Raw genomic sequence first — 20290 nt, 5'->3', positions numbered from 1 at the left:
TCTTTAGGCAGATAAGGGGAGTTCAGAGAAATTCTCTCCCTCCATTTGCTGTTTTTCAAGTGGCTCCAGCTCAAAATAATCTCTATTCCAAAGCAGCATATTTCGGGATGGACATGTCCTTAATTCTTACAGTCATATTTTGGAGTGGCATATTTTGCTACTCTTAACCATTTACTAAGATTGATGAAGACTCTGACAGGAGCTGGTTGGTTATAGAAGGTGGAAAAGTTATCAGGAACTTAATTAAATTGAGATGATTATTAGATACCCCGTGAGAAGTATCAAAACCACAGTTGGACGTGTGAGTTGACAGTTCAGAGAAGTCTGAACTGGAGATATCTGTTTGGGACAAATAAGCATATTAATATTTAAAAACAGGAGATCAGATGTGCTCACCAAGGAAAAGATATAGCCTTGGAGTTAGAAGATCTGGGTCCAGATTCCAACTTTAGTATTTGGGCTCCATAACCAATCTCACTTCTTCACCTGTAATATGGCTATGTGTTGTGGACTGAATGCTTGTGTTGCCCCCAAATTCATCTGTTTAAACTCCTTGTAATGATATTAGCAAGCTGGTCATGAGGGCAGAAGCTGCATGAATGGGACAGTGCACTTATAAATAAGACCCCGGAGGGCTCCCTTGATCTCACACACCATGTATGGGAGAAGATGACATTCTGAATCAGATAGTAGGATCACATCAGATACTGAATCTTCCATCATCTTGATCTGGGACTTCCCAGCCTCCAGAATTATGAAAAACACCTGCTTATTGTTTAAGCCACCCAGTCTATGGTAATTTTGTTATAGCAGCCCACATGGACTAAGACACTATGATAATATTAGCATCACTGGTACCCTTAGAATAGATCTAAAGTGGTATCCAATGCTCAGTAAATGCTGGTTAAGTATTGTCAATGACTAAAACAATAGAGTTTCATTCTCTAACCAACTAAGGACATCTGTCCTACTTGTCAATCAACTCTTGATTTTGACATTCTCTTCTTCACCACCTTGGATTCTAAAGTGAGGAGCAGGCTGGGATGGGAGGGCAGCAGTTCAACTGTATTTGATTAAATAAATTGCTATTAACATTTACTATGTGCCTAAGGTTCAATTCCTGGGTCAGGAAGATCGCCTGGAGAAGCGATAGGCTACCCACTCCATATTCTTGGGCTTCCTTGGTGGCTCAGACTTAAAGAATTCTCCTGCAATGTGGGAGACCTGGGTTTGATCCCTGGGTTGGGAAGATCCCCTGGAGGAGGGCATGGCAACCCACTCCAGTGTTCTTGCCTGGAGAATCCCCATGGACAGAGGATCTGGTGGGCTGCAGTCCATGGGGTCGCAAAGAGTTGGACACTACAGCGACTAAGCACAGTATGGCACAAGGCTGTCTTATCTCTTCAAGTGCATTTTATCTGATTTTATTCTCATTAGAGGCCTAGGAGATAGTTACCATCAAGGCTCCAGTTTTACAGATGACAGTATGTAGTGTACCCAAGGTCATGGTGGCTATCAGAACTTGGACTGACGGCTGATCAGGTCAGTTGGATCCAGGCTCAACTGACTTCAAAGCTTAATCATTAGTCTGCCCTCTCTACCACTCTGGGATGGGGAGGGGTCTCCTAACTCTGGTTAGGAAGGTATAGGGGTTCAGGCACAAATGTTTCCACTTTCCCGCTTTTAACCACACTCTGGCCTTGAGACCCATCCTAGATTTTAGTGGAAATGGAGGGATGGCTGAGCAAATTCAAGCAGATTCAGCAGAAACAGCAGAGAGCCCCTTGGTCAGCAAGACTCCTGAGTTGTGAATTCATTCTGGGACAGTCATTCCAGGATGGCTGACCTTGGAGACCACTGACCTGCAGGCTTGTGTAAACTTGCATTTAGCAAAAAAACCTTAATTTTATTAAAAAAATTCTAGAGTGTCTGAGATCTCCTGTTTTCCTGTCTATCTTTTCTAATATGTCCCTTTGGGGGAGTGTGTGACTAGAGCAGAGTTTAAAAGCTTTCTTTGCTCTTCCTTCTTACGTGGAGCTCTATTAGGTAAACGTATTACTTCTTGCAGAACAGACACCTGAATATCGCTGGAGACATAAACTGATACAGTGACTGCTGGGTTTAGAATCGACTGTAATCGGCACTTAGAATTTGTCTGGCTGGTTTGCCAGAGGGAGAGAAAGAGTCTTGCAGTCAGTGGGTACTGTCCATTTCTTTCCATCCCGAAGCTGTCAGCGCACTTCAGATAAACCAGCTCACTAAAAGCGAAGGCAAGGCCTGAGCCAAAGCCTCCTCCGGGCCTCCCTCCAGGCAGGTGTCTTTAAGCGTGATCTATGAGCGTGATGAGTGGGCGGATTGAGCTTCTTCTATTATTGTCTGCCCAAGGGACGACTATGACCCCCGACTCCCCATTTTTTGGCAGTTTTTTGATGTCCAAGGATACAGATTTAATACACGAAGCTTTCAGGCCTCAGGGTGCATCTTCCGCTTGCTTCCATGACCTCGCTTTCACTGGGGGTGGCCTAACCACGCCATAGAAGGAGTGCGCCTGCGTCCTGGCAGCCCTCTGGAGGTTCCAGGAATCCTCGGTCTTGAATGTCTTGCTAAGACTCCAGAGCTTCTTGAGGATGAAGGAATCTATGTATTTTAAGAAGTACTGAATTTCAGAATCCAGTTAATGTAGACTCTATTACAGACTAATAAACCAGAATAGTATGTACACAAATGGCAGAGGCCTATAGAAACCGGCTTCACCAGCCAGAACAAAGATCCGTTGTTTCCTTTTTGGTATAATGTTGGTGTTCTATTATAGTTTGCCTGTTTGTTTTTGTAATTTAAAACATCATAAAATATACAAGTAGTATGTGAAATTCTATACGGATATTTAAACAACAAAATCAAGGAACACCTTTTATCTAAGCGAAGAAATGGAACATCACTGGTACCCTTGAAGCTCCTTGCCTGTTATTTAGATTGTGTCTACTTCTCCCGACCCTCACCCCAGCAGATAACCACTGTCCTGAATTTTGTGTTGATCACACCCTTTTTTTTCTTGTCTCTGTGTGTGTGTGTGTGTGACGAAATAGTGTATTTAGCTTTGCCTGTTTTTTAAAAAATTTAAAAATTAGTTATATCTAAGATAATTTTTTCCTTTGTTTATTTTTGATTGAAGGATAATTGCTTTACAATATTGTGTTGGTTTCTGTCATACATCAGCATGAATCAGCCACAGGTATTCAAATGTCCTCTTCCTGTTAAACTTCCCTCCCTCTTCCCTCCCCTTCCTACCCTTCTAGGTTGTCACAGAGCCCCAGGTTGAGTTCCCTGCTTCAAACAGTAAATCCCTACTGGCTATCGATTTTACATATGGTAATGTATATGTTTCAAGGCTAGGATCTCAATTGGTCTCATGTTCTCTGTCTCCCACTGTGTCCTCAAGCCTGCTCTCTATGTCTGCATCTCTGTTGCTGCCTTGCAAATTAGGTTCATCAGTACCATTTTTCTAAAATTCCATGGTTCTTGTTCAGTCACTAAGTTGTGTCAACTTTTTGAGACCCCATGGACTGCAGTAAGCCAGGCTCCCCTGTCCTTCAAAATCTCCTGGAGTTTGCTCAGATTCATGTCCATTGAGTAGGTGATGCCATCCAACCGTCTAATCCTCTGTCGGCCCTTTCTCCTCCTGCCCTCTCTCTTTCCCAGGATAGATTCCATATTTATGTGTTAATATACAATGCTTGTTTTTCTCTTTCAGACTTACTTCACTCTGTTTAACAAGCTCTAGGTTTATCCACCTCACTAGAACTGATTTGAAATTGTTGCTTTTCATGGCTTTGCCTGCTTTTGATCTTTATATGAAAAAATACTGCATTATTTGCTTCTTTGACTCAATGTTAGTTTTTTAAATTCAGTCACATTGACACATGAAAACCTATCTATTCATTTTTGCTGCTACACAATATTCCATGGCATGGAAAACTTAATCATTCTACTGTTGATAGATACTTGTATTGTTTCTTTTATGAAAAACACTGCTAAAAATATTCATGAATATGTTTCCTGGTGCAGTTGAATCAAGTTGGATTTTTGACAGCCCTTTGTTTACCAGACTCCTTTTGATTGAGAAGTCATCAGGCAATGAGAAAAATGCTCAAGGCTGGAACTGCCAATCATCTTCCCTGTTTTAAAAAAAATGGGAAGAGTTGGAATAGGGAATATATTGAAACAATGAAGGTGATGAAGAGTCTCAGCAAAATAAAAAATTAAACGTGATTTGTTCTTACAAGTGCTTAGAAAGAAAATGAAAAAGAAAAGAAAAGTAAGTCTGTGACTTGGTGTCATGTTACTAAAAATCAGCTATGACAAATTACTTTAATCAATCCCTTTGGTAGAGTCACTGCACATGTACAAATATACACATGTCAATTTCTGTAGATCACAAACTCTAGTGGATGGTGGTTTACTCACTAAGTTGGGTCTGACTCCTTTGCGACCCCATGGTAGCTCGCAAGGCTCATCTGTCCATGGTATTCTCCAGGCAAGTATACTGGAGTGGGTTGCCATTTCCTTCTCCAGGGGATCTTCCCGACCCAGGAATCGAACCCGGGTCTCCTGCCTTGCAGACAGATTCTTTACTGACTGAGCTAAGAGGGAAGCTCCCCAAACTCTGGTGGACAGGGGTCTTATCTTGATCATCTAGCAAAATGCTTGGCTTCTAGCTGGTCCTTCTTAGAGGTCTGTTGGATGAATTCTGTCCTTGAAGACCAGACCAGGAACACGGGATTGAAGTGGTACTGGCAGGAAGACTAGTAGTTTTAGGAACATTGGATCTAATGACAATTGACTAGCATATAAATATCTAATTAGAAACTTCCATTTAAACCTTTGCCTTGTTCTCTTTTTCTTTTTTTTAAGTTCAGATGAGTTTATTTATTTGTTTATATGCCAACTTCATTGATATTATTATATGTATCACACAATTTACCCATTTAAATTGTACAAGGCAGTGATTATTTTTTTTGTATATGTGACTATCACCACCACAATCTTAGAACATTTTCATCACTGCAAAAAAACCATATACCCCTTAGCAATCAGTCTCCATAAACTCTCAACCTCTCTGGTCCCAGGCAATCACTAACTTACTTTCAGGCTCTAAATTTGCCTCTTCTAGATATTTCATATAAATGGAATCATATGGTATGTATTCTTTTGTGACTGGCTTCTTTCACTTATCATATTTTTAAGGTTTATTCATGTGGTAGCACATGTTAGAACTTTTTAGAAGAAACTGCTGAATAATCTGTTCTATGAATATACTACATTTTAGTTACCCATACATCAGCTGATGAACATTTGGGCTTTTCCCACTTTTTCTCTATTTTGAGTAATGCTATTATGAACATCTGTGTACATGTTTTTATGTAGAAGTATGTCTTTGTTTCTTCCTGAAATATTTTTATTTCATTTCTCTTGGGTCTATACCTAAGAGTGAGATCCCTGAGTCTTATGGTAACTCAGAGTTTAACCACTGAGGAACTTGTCTTTGTCAAAATTATCCTAAGCAATTTAGGTGAAGATAAAATTTCTAATGATCAAATTTGTGAATGGCATAAATCTGCAAGGAATCATTCATTGCTTTAAGGTGGTTCTATTCAATATGGAAGCCACTGGCCACATAGGACTGTGGGGCATTTGAAATGTGGTTAGTCTGAAGTAAGATGACTTATAAATGTAAACTACATACTGGATTTCAAAGTCTTAGTCTGAAAAAAAGAGTGTAAATTATCTCATTAATAATTTTATACTGATTATAGGTTGAAATGATAATATGTTAGATATACTGGAGAATGTATGACTAAAATTAATTTCACCTGCTTTTTAAAATTTTTTCCACATGGCTCCAAGAATATTTACAGTTACATATGTGCCCCATATTCTATTTCTATTGGGCAGTCTTGCTCTATTTCTTTCATTTTCCTTTCCTCCTTCAAACATTAGATGGATATTAACCTGGCAGGGTTTGAAATCAGACTGACCTGGATTCAGACTAGAGTCTTCTTAGATGTAAAGCCATGCACAGCTTTATTTATATCTCTACGTCTCATTTCCCTTAACTGTAAAAATTAAAAAATAATAATATTTATTTAATCAAAATCTTACAAGAAGTCAGTGAAAGAACTTATAGAAAGAACTTAGCTGAAGGCAGGGGCATAGAAAGAGTTAAATAAATGTTAGTTCTCTTCTTTCCTCATTTCCATGCTGTTATGTGATATGTAATTAACCTGGTCAGACCAATTAGAGTTCTAGGTGGTAACATAGGCCACCTCATCTGACTTACAGTGTATTTATTTTAATAAGGTTCTTCAAAACATTATGCTTAATAAAATGATCTCAATGGTTGAATTTTTCTGGTAGGCAGGATCTCATAAATAATATGAATAATCACTTTCATCTTTCCTTTGATTTTAGAAGTTAACTTTGCCCGTCTGCAGTGCAATATATGCCAAGTCTTAAAATAATTCCAGGCTGTTTGAACTTACTCAACATTGAGGATATGTTGAGATTGTTCACATGTGTTTCAGGATGTCATTCGAACCATCCAGAACTCATTCAATATGGAAAACTACGTGAGAACTTCTCAAGGGAACTCATTCTCTTTCCAGAGGTCAATGGAATTTCCTGTTTCTCTTGGGACTCAAAATATTACATAAAGTTCTACTTTCTCTGAACACTTTGGATCCTGGCTTGACATAGGAAGGCATAGTTTAGTTTAAATGAAAAGCACACACATATCAGAAGCTCTTCACCACTCTCCCCAGCTCTGAGGCAGTTCTGTTTGATCAGAAGCTGATTTCTGTCAATAACATTGATCATCATGGATTGTCCTTATCACTTCACTGAGATTTCCTTCCTTTTCCAGAATCAGCAACCACCCAGGATTTTTCTTTATCTATTTTCACTTTGAGAAGCAGATAGGGCATCAAATACAGAGAAATGGATGGAAAAGAATTGGTAACTACCTTTCCTTAACTGAAGAAAAAATTTGCTTCTGAGGATAGACATTTCATGTAATCAAATAAAACCTCTTGATGTACTGAGGGTTTAAGGCAGTCTTTTGCTTGCTATAGGTTTGGGTAAGAGAACAGACACACAAAATTACATTATCATTGCTTGAGCATTCATTTCTTTCTTGTCGTGTTTTGCCTTCCTAGGTGATCTGGGTCTAGAACATTTCTATTTGGTATGTAGTTAAAAAAAAAAAAAAAAGCAGCCGCACTACTTTTTGGATAAACGTAGAGAGCTTAGCTGGAACTAACAGGATGGGCATGCTCCACAGACCCTCTAAGCAGCTTGCTCCTATTTGCTTGACTAGGGATTAAACATCTTTCAGCCACGTGTGAACTTGGCACACTGGAGTTCCTGCTCAAAGTTTCAATTCCTCCGACATCCTGCTACACCCTTTGAGAGAAGCTTCTAAAGACTTCCTTCCAGCTGTCACCAAAATGGATGAAGCGTCCTTTACAGACAAAATTGCTTTGGAAACCCCCGCCTGTGTATACAATAAGTAGAGATGCATTTATTGCCTTTCCGAGGGCAGCAAAATGTTGGAAATCTACACACACACCTAACTAGGTTCTATGCCTAAAGGATGGGAGAGACCAGGGCTCTGTTCTGATGAAGTCCTTCTGTTGTTTGTGCCAGCAGCAGAGATTATTCAGTTTCTCAGAAAGTCAAGGTAAAGCACCGAGGATTTAAAAGGATGAACTGAAGGAATGCCTTGCGGCTTCTGGTCTTTGAGTTCTCTCTCAACTTCTACTTCTAACATTGACAAAAAAGTATGTCTGCTCCAACATTTCTACACAGAAGTCACGGTGTTCCTCAAACAGGAAAGAGGTCATTGAGAAGCAGCCAAGGAATGACATGTGTTGCTTCTTCCTCCAACTCGTTTAGAATTTTGATGATTCCACACCTTCTAGAAAACAATACAGATGTCTAGATATGGGTCATTCTGAACAAAATTAATTATTACCCAGAGGCAGTAGCCAGACATGCCTACTTTATTAAGGATTATATTGTTTGTTGAGGAACAGATGGCAAGGAAGCTGAAAATGGCAATAGGTTAAGTTTTCTCTTTGGGGACAATTGTTTTTATCTTTTCTTTAGCAACATTGCCTAGAAACTAGAACATTATTCAATTAATTTGAAAATTAGTTTAGTTGATCATTCAATTAGAATCAGAATAAACAGAAGTGAATTTAAAGAATAGTTAATTCATAATCTACTTCCTAAACATAATGACTCTCAACTTTCCCACAAATTTCCCCCTATCTTTGTCCCACTGTAATTCAAGGAAAATAGAGCTCTTTTAAAACTCTCATGTCATTTAATCAAAGGTTTTAAAATGAGATATGAAAAAAAATAATAAAATGAGATATGAAACTACAGAGCTTTAGTGAAAGCATACATCTGTATGTATGGGGTTACAAAGAGTCGGATAGGACTGACTGACTGAACATGTATGCACATGCACATACATGTTAAATAGGGCAAAGAGAAATAATATTTAAAGAAAAAATATGAGTCAGAAGAACTTTATTACAGTTATGAGCCTTTATGTCAAAGCAACATAAAAGCTGACTATAAAGTAAAAGCTCATAGATGTATAAAGAAAACTTGAAATTACCCTGAGCAATTTTAATATGTCTCTTACAGAGTTTCATAGACCAAACAGATAAAAAAGAGGAAGCATAGAGATTGAATATATAACAAACACCTTCAACATGATAGAGATATACAGAGGCCTTTATATCCTACAGAAAATACATGTTCCTTTATGACTATGGGGGCTTCTCAGGTGGCTCAGTGGTAAAGAATCTGCCTGCCAGTGCAGGAGAAGCAGGAGACCCGGGTTTGACCCCTGAGTCAGGAAGGTCCCTGAAGAAGGAACTGGCAACTTGTTCCAGTATTCTTGCCTGGGAAATCCCATGGACAGAGGAGCCTGGTGGGCTATGTCCATGAGGTCGTAAAGAGTTGGACACGACTGAGCAACTGAGCATGCACGTGGTGACTATGGACATTTATAGAACTCAATTGTGTAATTGGCTGCAAAGAAAATATTAATAGAGTCCAAAAAGTGTAAGTTTTAGAGGTAGTATTCTTTGGTAATAATTCAATACAACTGGAAATCAGTAATGTATGTATAGATACTGAATTCAAGAAAACTTTGTATAACCTTAGCATGTGTGTCCTAAATGGCTTAAACATCAGTGGAACCAGTCTAATGAACTATTTTATCAGCAGGCACTATAGATGTCCTACGTAAATGGTATAGAGGTGTTACATTAACTGAGAACTTGTGAATATAGGTACAACCAATGGTACCACGTAAGAGAGTCTGGCATCTCACTGGAGGATTTCCAGAGTATCTCTATCAGACTTCCATCCTTAAAATATTTCCCTAAATCAGAAAATCTTTGTAAGGTATTAAATTTAGGATCCTAACAGCTGACAAGCCAGAATGAACTTCAAATGTTATTTCTTTTCCTTTCCGGCATTAAGGAAATGAGGACCACTGTAACAATGGAGCTGTACCGAGGGCCACGATAAGATCTCCCTTCCGCGTCTGGAGCTGAACTCTGAAGCACTAGACTCTTAATCAGCAGAAAGAGGAAACCAAGGCTTCCTTCCCAGATCATCCTGGCCTCTGTAGAGCACAGAGCCACCTTTTACAGAATTCTCTGAATGCTATCAACTCAGGGTCCATTTTTTGTTGAATTCCCCGTGGCGTTAGACTAAACAAAGAACAGCATTCCAATTTTAATATGTGGTTCCTTAAAAGAAATTCTTCTCTATTTCATAAAACTAAAGCAGCTTAATTCAGTTCAGTTCAGTCACTCAGTCATGTCCAACTCTTTGCGACCCCATGAACCGCAGCATGCCAGGCCTCCCTGTCCATCACCAACTCCCGGAGTCCACCCAAACCCATGTCCATTGAGTCGGTGATGCCATCCAACCATGTCATCCTCTGTCCCCCTTCTCCTCCTACCTTCAATCTTTCCCAGCATCAGGGTCTTTTCCAATGAGTCAGCTCTTCACATCAGGTGGCCAAAGGATTGGAGTTTCAGCTTCAACATCAGTCCCTCCAATGAACACCCAGGACTGATCTCCTTTACGATGGACTGGTTGGATCTCCTTGCAGTCCAAGGGACTCTCAAGAGTCTTCTCCAACACCACAGTTCTAAAGCATCAATTCTTCAGCACTCAGCTTTCTTCAGAGTCCAACTCTCACACCCATACATGACCACTGGAAAAACCATAGCCTTGACTAGACAGACCTGTGTTGGTAATGTCTCTGCTTTTTAATATGCTGTCTAGGTTGGTCATAACTTTCCTTCCAAGGAGTAAGTAAGTTATGCTTAATCAGCCTGTTCTGTCACTATCATGATATATACACACATGTATATATATATAGCTGTCGTTTTAGTTGCTAAGTCGTTTTAGTTGCTAAGTGTTGACTCTGCGACATTGTGGACTATAACCTGCTAGGCTCCTCTGTCCATAGAATTCTCCAGGCAAGAAAACAGCAGTAGGTTTCCATTCTCTTCTCCAGGGGATCTTCCCAACCTAGAGTTTGAGCCTGTGTCTGTTGCATTGGCAGGCAGATTCTTTTTCAGTGAGCCAGCTCAGAATATGTATATGAGAATATTAGCCACCATATGTATAAATGCATTCAATTAAAAAAGATATTTCATGAGGTAACCAGTGTGATTTGGGTTGGGATGGGATTGAGTTGTATTTGATGAAAGAAATCTTTTAAAATTTTAGACAAAAGAATTAACCAGGTTGATGCCTGCCTGTGACAATAAGATTTTATTTTATCCACTCAATAAACCTCAGAAGATGTTGGACAGGTACAAATAGATGGAAGACAGCCTCTCTTTTTGATTCAGAGGTGTAAACAAGTGCTCTCAACTCTTTCCATGTTTCAAATCCCCGTTTTTAAATGGGATCAATTAAGAAAATGAACATGAGCTGGCATTGGCTGAATGTGAATCATCCCCTTGTAAAGTCTCAATGCTTCTAGAAGATGCCATGTTACACAAGACTTCTAATAAGATGCTCTGAATTGACCAGGAAGAATTTTAGATTTATTCTAAAGTTGAATGTTTACCTCAGAGGAGCAAAAATAAATGAAATTCACAGGCCTGCAGACTTGTTTGCATCTTGCAGCCTTAAACACATGGAATTCTTTTGCAAAAGTGGTGTTGACAGAGCCAGCACATTTGATTAAAACAGGAAGCTCAATTTAATAATTACTACCTTATGAGGTCCTCTAACTTTTTCGACTGACTCCTCCTTTTCTTTGTCTTTGCACCTTCTCTTTTCAGAGAGCTCCCTTCCCCCACAGGGTCTCCCTCTCCTTGGAGCTCTTTTCTTCTGGAAAGACGGGAGCCTACAAAAGGGGGATGGAATCACTCAGGACCCTACACTTGGCCCATGGAGTCTACTCTTCTTCCAATACTTGCCGGCCAGGCTCTGGTGTTTAAAAGACCAAAACACCCAGGAGACACTTCAGAAGAAAGACTATTCCCAACCCTGCCACCATCTTCAATCTACCATTCTCTGTGCAGTGTGAAGTCACATCAAATGAAAATGACACTTTCACTCAACTTCCTTTATCACAGAAGGGAGCATGGTTCATTTACACACTTACTGGGAAGAAGACTGAGTTGGAAGTTTGCAGAGCTGGTTGCTAGAGAATAAAAATATGCCCATAAAACAGGAGTTAATTTCCCCCCTCAGTGTTTGCTTAGAATATAAAAGTAGTAGGATTATTTAATGTGCAGTGACTAGGTGACTGTGTGCATACACATGACATGTTTTGAACTTCTTGAAAGGAAGTTGTTCCTACATCCAGAAGAGCAGAAATGTCAGTATTTAGCAAACATGGCCTATTCAAATACATGATTTGATTGTGTTGAAAATATCACAAATTTAGAACAGATAGGTTCTTGAAAAAGAAAGGAAACATAAGAATAAAAACATTTATTTGATATGAGTAGGCCTTCTACATAACAGCATTCTCTCATTATACTGTAATATTTTTTAATAAACCTGAGGCTATGGTGAAAACTTTGAGCCAAATCATGCTGACTGTTCACAGATGAGGTGCACAACCTCTTGGAATGCTGATGCTGGTAGAATTCAGTAAACATACAATTTCCTATCTCGCCTGTGTTCTCTTTTTGCCTATTAGAAGATTGAGCTTTTAGGATCAATTAATTAACAAGGGATATGCAGGAAGTCCTTAGGCAATTTTACTCAACAGTAATTTTGGGTAAACCTATGATAAGAACAAACATGTTAAAATGCTGCTGGAGTGGAGCGTTAGTCACTCAGACCTGTCCGACTCTTTGCAAACCCATGGACTGTAGCCCGCCAGACTCTTCTGTCCGTGGGATTCCCCAGGCAAAAATACTGGAGTGGGTTGCCATTCCGTTCTTCAGAGTATCTTCTGGACCCAGGGATTGAACCCGGGTCTCCTGCATTGCAGGCAGATTCTTTACCGTCTGAGCTACAGGGAAGTCCGCAAATCCTGCTAGCTCAACCAAATTCATGTTTTTCTTTAAGGCCATGACCACTAAATCAATTCACGTCTTACAAGTAATTGAGAGTATTCATTTAGTCATTGGAGGTCCGGGCTCAGATTATTTTGGTGACTTTCCCTAAATCCTTATTATTTCAGTTCAGTTCAGTCACTCAGTGGTTTCAACTGTTTGCGACCCCATGGACTGCAGCACGCCAGGCTTCTCTGCCCATCACCAACTGCTGGAGCTTGCTCAAACTCATGTTCATTGAGTCGGTGATGCCATCCAACCATCTCATCCTCTGTCGTCCCTCTCCTCTTACCTTCAATCTTTCCCAGCATCAGGGTCTTTTTCAATGAATCAGTTCTTTGCATCAGGCGGCCAAAATATTGGAGCTTCAGCTTCAGCATCCGTCCTCCCAATGACCATTCAGGACTGATTTCCTTCAGGATTAACTGGTTTGATCTCCTTGCAGACCAAGGGACTCTGAAGAGTCTTCTCCAACACCACAGTTCAAAAGCATCAATTCTTCAGCGCTCAGTTTTCTTTATGGTCCAACTCTCATATCCATAAATGACTACTAGAAAAACCATAGCTTTGATTAGATGGATCTTTGCTGGCAAAGTAAGGTCTCAGCTTTTTAATATGCTGTCTAGGTTTGTCATAGCTTTTCTTCCAAGGAGCAAGTGTCTTAATTTCATGGCTGCAGTCACCATCTGCAGTGATTTTGGAGCCCAAGAAAAGAAAGTCTGGAGGCGCCCTCGCGGCGTCTCACGCAAGCGGGTCATGGCCGGCCCGGTGCGGGGCGCAGGGCCCAGGGCCCTGGACCTGCTTCGGGCTCTGCCTCGTGTGAGCCTGGCTAACTTGAGGCCGAACCCGGGCTCCAGGAAGCCGGAAAGACGACGAAGAGGTCAGAGAAGAGGTAGGAAGTGTGGCAGGGGCCACAAGGGAGAACGTCAGAGAGGAACCCGGCCCCGGCTGGGCTTTGAAGGAGGCCAGACTCCATTTTACCTTTGAATCCCAAAATACGGGTTTAATGAAGGACACAGCTTCAGACGCCAGTATCAGCCTTTGAGTCTCAACAGGCTTCAGTACCTGATTGACTTGGGCCGTGTTGATCCCACACAACCTATTGACTTAACCCAGCTGGTCAATGGGCGAGGTGTTACCATCCAGCCATCTAAAAGGGACTATGGAGTCCAGCTAGTAGAGGAGGGCGCTGACACCTTTAAGGCAAAAGTTAACATCGAAGTTCAGCTAGCTTCTGAGCTGGCCATCGCCGCCATCGAGAAGAATGGGGGTGTCGTCACGACCGCCTTCTATGACCCGCGAAGCCTGGAAATTCTGTGCAAACCCATCCCATTCTTTCTCCGTGGGCAACCCATTCCCAAGCGGATGCTCCCTCGTGAGGCACTCGTGCCCTACTACACTGATGCGAGAAACCGAGGCTACCTGGCGGATCCCGCCGGATTTCCCGAAGCAAGACTGGAGCTCGCCAAGAAGTACGGCTATATTTTACCGGACATCACTAAAGACGAACTCTTCAAAATGCTCAGTACTCGGAAGGATCCACGGCAGATTTTCTTTGGTCTGGCTCCAGGATGGGTGGTGAACATGGCAGACAAGAAGATTCTGAAACCTAAGGATGAGAAGCTCCTGAGCTCCGTCCAGGGGAGCCAGTGGTAGGAGGGCACCGGAAGGGGCGGTGACACGTGTTTCCCACTGCATTGGCTCAGTTTGTGGTTTGCCACGGATGATGTTTTCTGTGTAATCCCGTCTTTTTTTTTTTTTAATCAAAATTAAAAATACAGTAAGCAAGGGCTGCATGGAAGATGTAGATCTGTGTGTGTCTCAGCATCACGAGCTTGCTGGCACGCTGCCCAAGGGAGCAGGAGGCTCTTAGACCATTTCCCCTTGAGTTTTCCATCATCTTCCCTTTCAGGTCTTGTCTTATTGTTGCAAATTAGAATGAATGCAGATGGGCTGGGCTTACTTCATTGTCCGGCTCGGTTGGGGTCTGAGGGCTGCTGAGAAGCTGGTGTACCTCTTGGTTAGCCCTGAGGAACCTCTTATCCAGAGTCGAGGCAGCAACCTTTCAACCCAGACTGATGAAGATGTTGGATGTGAGTGTAAGGCTGGTGAATGGTTTCAAAGTATTGCAGTATTTGCTGGCAAGATTGAAATGAAAATTCCAGGTGAATTCATTTTTTCTCAACTCGGGCAGAGCTGTCAAAAACGATCAAGCCATTAACATTTTTTTTTCTTTGAAGAAGGTAAATGTTCTAATGATATAATTTTGCTTATTTCCTAGACGTTGAAAACCTTTGTGTTTCAGTCATTTTAAATGATTGAAGAAAACGGTCAGTGCTTATATAAGCCATTAGAACAGTTGGTAACGTGAAAATTAAACTATTAATGTAAAAGGTTCAGTGGTCAGTAAGCTTATTTAGCTTTGCAAAGATCTGTTGTCTAAACCACATGGAAGCTTAATTTATCCTGATGCAATTAAATCTTGAATAATTCATGATAATTCTTCTACAGTAGAATTAAAATGATTCCTGTTTATTTTATTAAAAAAAATTTAAAAACCTAAAAAAAAGAAAAGAAAAGAAAGTCTGTCATTGTTTCCATTGTCTCCCCATCTATTTGCCATGAAGTGATGGGACTGGATGCAGTGATCTTAGTTTTTTGAATGTTGAGTTTTAAGGCAGCTTTTTCACTCTCCTCTTTCACTTTGATCAAGAGGCTCTTTAGTTCCTCTTCACTTTCTGCCATAAGGGTGGTGTCATCTGTATATCTGAGGTTATTGATATTTCTCCCAGCAGTCTTGATTTCCAGCTTGTGCTTCTTCCAGCCTGGCATTTCGTATAATGTACACTGCACATAAGTTAAATAGGCAGGATGACAGTATGCAGCCTTGATGTACTCCTTTCCCAATTTGGAACTAGTCTGTAGTTCCATGTTCGGTTCTAACCGTTGCTTCTTAACCTGCATACAGATTTCTCAGGAGGCAAATAGGTGCGCTGGTATTACCATTTCTGGAAGAATTTTCCAGTTTGTTGTGATCCACATAGTCAAAGGCTTTAGCATAGTCAATGAGGCAGAAGTAGCTGTTTTTCTGAAACTTTCTTGCTTTTTCAATGGTCTAAGGGATGTTGGCAATTGATCTCTGGTTCCTCTGCCTTTTCTAAATCCAACTTGAACATCTGAAAATTAACAGTTCACATGGTGTTGAAGTCTGGCTTGGAGAATTTAGAGCATTACTTTGCTAGAGTGTGAGATGAGTGCAATTGTGCAGTAGTTTGAACATTTTTTGGCATTGCCTTTCTTTGGGATTGGAATGAAAACTGGCATTTTCCAGTCCTGTGGCCACTGTTAAGTTTTCCAAATTTGTAGGCATATTGAGTGCAGCACTTTCACAGCATCATCTTTTAGGATTTGAAGTAGCTCAGCTGGAATTCCATCACCTCCACTAGCTTTGTTTGTAGAGATACTTCCTAAGACCTGCTTGACCTCGCATTCCAGGATGTCTGGTTCTAGGTGAGTGACCACACCATTGTGGTTATCTGGGTCATTAAAATTTTTTTTTTTATAGTTCTTCTGTGTATTCTTGCCACCTTGTCTTAATATCTTCTACTTCTGTTAAGTCCATACCATTTCTGTCTTTTATTATGCCCATCTTTGCATGAAATATTCCCTTGGTATCTCTAATTTTTTTTAAAGAGATCTCTAGCCTTTCCCATTCTATTGTTTTCCTCTATTTCTTTGCATTGATCACTTAGGATTTAGGTGAAAGTCACTCGTGTCTGACTCTTTATGACCTCATGGACTATACAGTTCATGGAATTCTCTAGGCCTGAGTACTGGAATGGGTAACTTTTTCCTTCTCCAGGGGATCTTCCCAACCCAGGGATCGAACCCAGGTCTCCCTCATTGCAGGCCAATTCTTTACCAACTGAGGCACAAGGGAAGCCCAAGAATACTGAAGTGGGTAGCCTATCCCTTCTCCATGGGATCTTCCTGACCCAGGAATCGAACTTGGGCTTCCCTTGTTGTTCAGCTGGTAAAGATTCTGCCTGCAGTGCGGGAGACCTGGGTTTGATCCCTGGGTTGGGAGGATCCCCGGGAGAAGGGAAAGGCTACCCACTCCAGTATTCTGGCCTAGAGAATTCCATGGACTGTATAGTCCATGGGGTCGAAAAGAGTTGGACACGACTGAGCGACTTTCACTTTCATTTTTACATGAAATGTTCCCTTGGTGTCTATAAATTTTCTGAAGAGACCTCTAGCCTTTCCCATTCTGTTGTTTCCCACTATTTCTTTGCACTGATCACTTAGGATTTGGGTAAATGTTATTAGGATCAGAGGGAAGTTGGACTGGACCTGAGGGTGACAGCTGACTGTACAGAAAGACAGCTGAAGAGGTTAGGGGAGAATCCCTTCAGACTACAGTGAGTCAATCAAATCAAAGTGCCTCAAAAAGAGGCACTTTTTTTTTTTTTTTTTTTTTTTGGCCATTCTGCTCAGCATGCCAAACTTCCCAGACCAGGGATTCAACTCACTCCCTGTGCTGTGGAAGTGCAGAATCTTAACCAGACCACTAGACCACCGGGGAAGTGAATGTTTCTCTTGTTATCAAAATATCAAGAGAAAATCTATCCGGTTGAAAGACACACTGACTTAAAGTGATGTTATTATTTCCTTCCCTTTTTACTTACCACCAGTCTCAGCAGTGTACATGACATTGTTTTCCTTTTTGTTTTGCTTTTCACCTGGAATTTCACATTGTATTGGTCCTCTCAGCTTGTACTTATATGTTGAATTTAGACCCTCTCTCACTTGTCTTATTCTTTAAAAAGTCTTCTTAAATTATTTTTAAAATGCGCTAATTTTTCTTTATTGAAGCATTGATCTGTATAATATTATATGTTACAAGTATGCAGTATAGGGATGCACGAGTTTTAAAGGCTGTACTCCATTTATGCCATACCATGCTAAGTCGCTTCTGTTGTGTCCAACTCTTTGTGACCCCAAGGACTGCAGCCCGCCAGGCTCCTCTGTCCATGGGATTCTCCAGGCAAGAATATTGGAGTGGGTTGCCGGGCCCTCCTCCAGGGGATTTTCCTGACCCAGGGATCGAACCCACGTCTCCTGCGGCTCCTGCATTATAGGTGGATTCTTTACTGCTGAGCCACCAGAGAAGCCCTAGTTATTAAAATATATCCCCTGTGTTGTACAATACATCCTTGTGGCTTATTCTATACTAAATAGTTTGTTCCTACTAGGTTTTATAAGAGGATTTCTCAGGAACAAGTGGAGAAAGAAATTTCTTAAATCCTTTGAGTAACACAAGCCAGGAAACCAAGGTCTAGGGTGAAATACAGTTGCTAAGATCCCCAGTGACTCTCAAGCCTGGCTGAATTTAAGAATCACTCAAAAAAGCATGTTAAAAATACTGATATGATGCTGCCTGGTGGCTCAGATGGTTAAGAATCTGCCTCCCCAAAGGAAAACAGAAGTCTCATGAGCTTCTAAGAACAAAGGTGTTATTCTTGATTATTTCACACATCAGTGGAGAGTTGGTTGTGACTCTGTTCAATGTGTCTTCAGAGGTCCAGCCTGTCTGGATCACGTTGACCTATAGGTAGAAGGAGAAAACAATGGAGGATCCATGTAATGGCAGAACCATGTCATGGTGCAAACACACAGACCTCACTGAAATTTCTACTGGGAAGAGATACAGTGTATCCCCATCAAAGCTGGGACTTAGTGACATAAAATAACTTACCCAGGGCTACAAAGCAAATAGGGCTTCCCAGGTGGTAAAGAACCCACCTGCCATTGCAGATAGAAGTAAGAGATGTGGGTTTGACCCCTGGGTCGGGAAGTTCCCCTGGAGGAGGACGTGGCAGTGCTCCCGTATTCTTGCCTGGTGAATCCCATGGCCCAAGGAACCTGGCAGGCTGCAGTCCATAGGGTTGCACAGAGTCAGACATGACTGAAGCGATTTAGCATGCATGCAGTCATGCGCAAAGCAAATGAAGGGCTGAGCTGAATTTTGAATTCTGGTTGGTCTGACCCTGGAGCTCGTGCTCTGGCCTCGAGGCCACCTCTCCATTGTGACTCTCGCTCTCAGCTGCTGTCGGGCCATGGGAGCTGGTACCAGTCAAATGACATCGCACCTATGACAGCTATGCTCGGCACAGATGTAAGGTGTCAAGGTTAACACTTTTTGGAGCCGCAATTGTCTAGGGGGCATAAACAACCACAGTGGAGGGCTCAGGTGTGGGAACTCTCCAGGTGTACCTGTGAATCTCTCCTTGGTATGATTAAAGGATGGGATGGCTTGCCCATTAAAAGAGATGCAGAAACTGATGACTAAACCAGACTGAATTGACAAGGGAGAATTTGTCTTCTGCCCTCCCATCTCTCAGAATGAATTCTTTAGCAAAGCCTCTCCTATTTTCTAGGATGAGCCTAATGTGTGGCCTGAAAATCAGCCTCTCAGGACCAATTTCTTGGACTCCCCACACCAGGTTTATTGGCTCAAATGTCTAGCATGTCAGGCTGATTTTAAAAATGGAAACAAATCTGGGGACAGAGGGTTCCTCCGGGAGCTGAAACTAGTTTTTGTCCTCTTTTCACTGAAGAACAAAGTTAGGAGATTTGTATTTAAATCACTTTGGTGGGAATAGCATAAAGGACAGAGCTAAGATCTGGGAGTAGTAGGTGGAGAAGCAGGTGTATCTTCTGTGGGTGATGGCAGGTGGAGCTCTCCCTCTGCTTGCTCAGAAGAACTTACAGTGGGTGCTTTGGGATGTGGCTTAGGTCTGCATATTTCAAGCACTGGCTGCCTTCCAAAGTGGGCCCCAAATCCTTTCATGGAATTGGGTATCTGTGAATTTTACAGGCCCTGGACTGTAACTAGGGTGCTTAATTGTGAGAGGCGAGCCAGAGAGGGAGAGACGAATGAATGAGGGATAGAAGGAAGCAGTATGCTTAGAAAGGACTTAGAATGATGAACGTGTTGTCATAAACCCCAGGAAGTAGGGGAAAAAAAGGCTCAAACCCCCAGTCAAAAAAAAAAAAATCAAGAAAATCTGGTGTTGAATCCTTTACCTAAGATCCTTGATTTTTAAAATTTCTGCATTCAGGCTATGAAAGCAGAATCATATAAATACAAAGCTTGTGAAGAATAATCACGAGACCCCAAGTCAGGAGAGGTTCTGAAATTTTTCCTTAACCATTTGTCATTCGAAACCTAGAGCAAACCTGGAGCAAAAAGCTGTTTCTTATTTCTCTTAAGAGTAACTGTCCCTAAATATACAATGCCGCCTTATTTTGAATAATAAGTCTTTAAAAAATATTAGATCCCAGCATCTATTTTGACTTTCAGGAAATCCCTATTGTTATTTGGTTTAGAAGTTTTTTGCAGTATCTAGTTCTGGAGTTGGAAGGAATTCTAACTCTAATTTTAACAACAGCTTTGATATATCTCAAATTCTTTCATTTTCTTCATTAAAAAATTCACCTTGTTGCGCTTCTATGTATTATATGCTTTCTTTGAAGGTGGGGGCACTCTAGTTCATTGTTTCTTCATCATTGTTTTTCCAAGGAAAGTAGCATACTTTTATCATTGGGATATGTTTGCAATACACATCATCCCTGGAATTGTAAAGAGGCTCTGAACCAGCTCGTACAAG

General features: G+C 41.2%; 1 protein-coding gene across 1 annotated transcript; it reads left to right on the top strand.

Moving 5' to 3' along the window:
- Positions 1 to 13346: 13346 nt before the first annotated feature.
- On the top strand, positions 13347 to 14273 carry LOC133046634 (large ribosomal subunit protein uL15m-like). The gene is given in 1 exon segment (XM_061129508.1): positions 13347 to 14273. A coding segment is annotated over 1 exon segment (900 nt). The 5' UTR covers positions 13347 to 13373.
- Positions 14274 to 20290: the final 6017 nt, after the last annotated feature.

Source organism: Dama dama, chromosome 25, assembly GCF_033118175.1.
Source record: "Dama dama isolate Ldn47 chromosome 25, ASM3311817v1, whole genome shotgun sequence".
Classification (NCBI taxonomy): Eukaryota; Metazoa; Chordata; class Mammalia; order Artiodactyla; family Cervidae; genus Dama; species Dama dama.
Note: the sequence above shows the minus strand (reverse complement) of the source record. Positions and strands in the feature narration are given on the sequence as shown.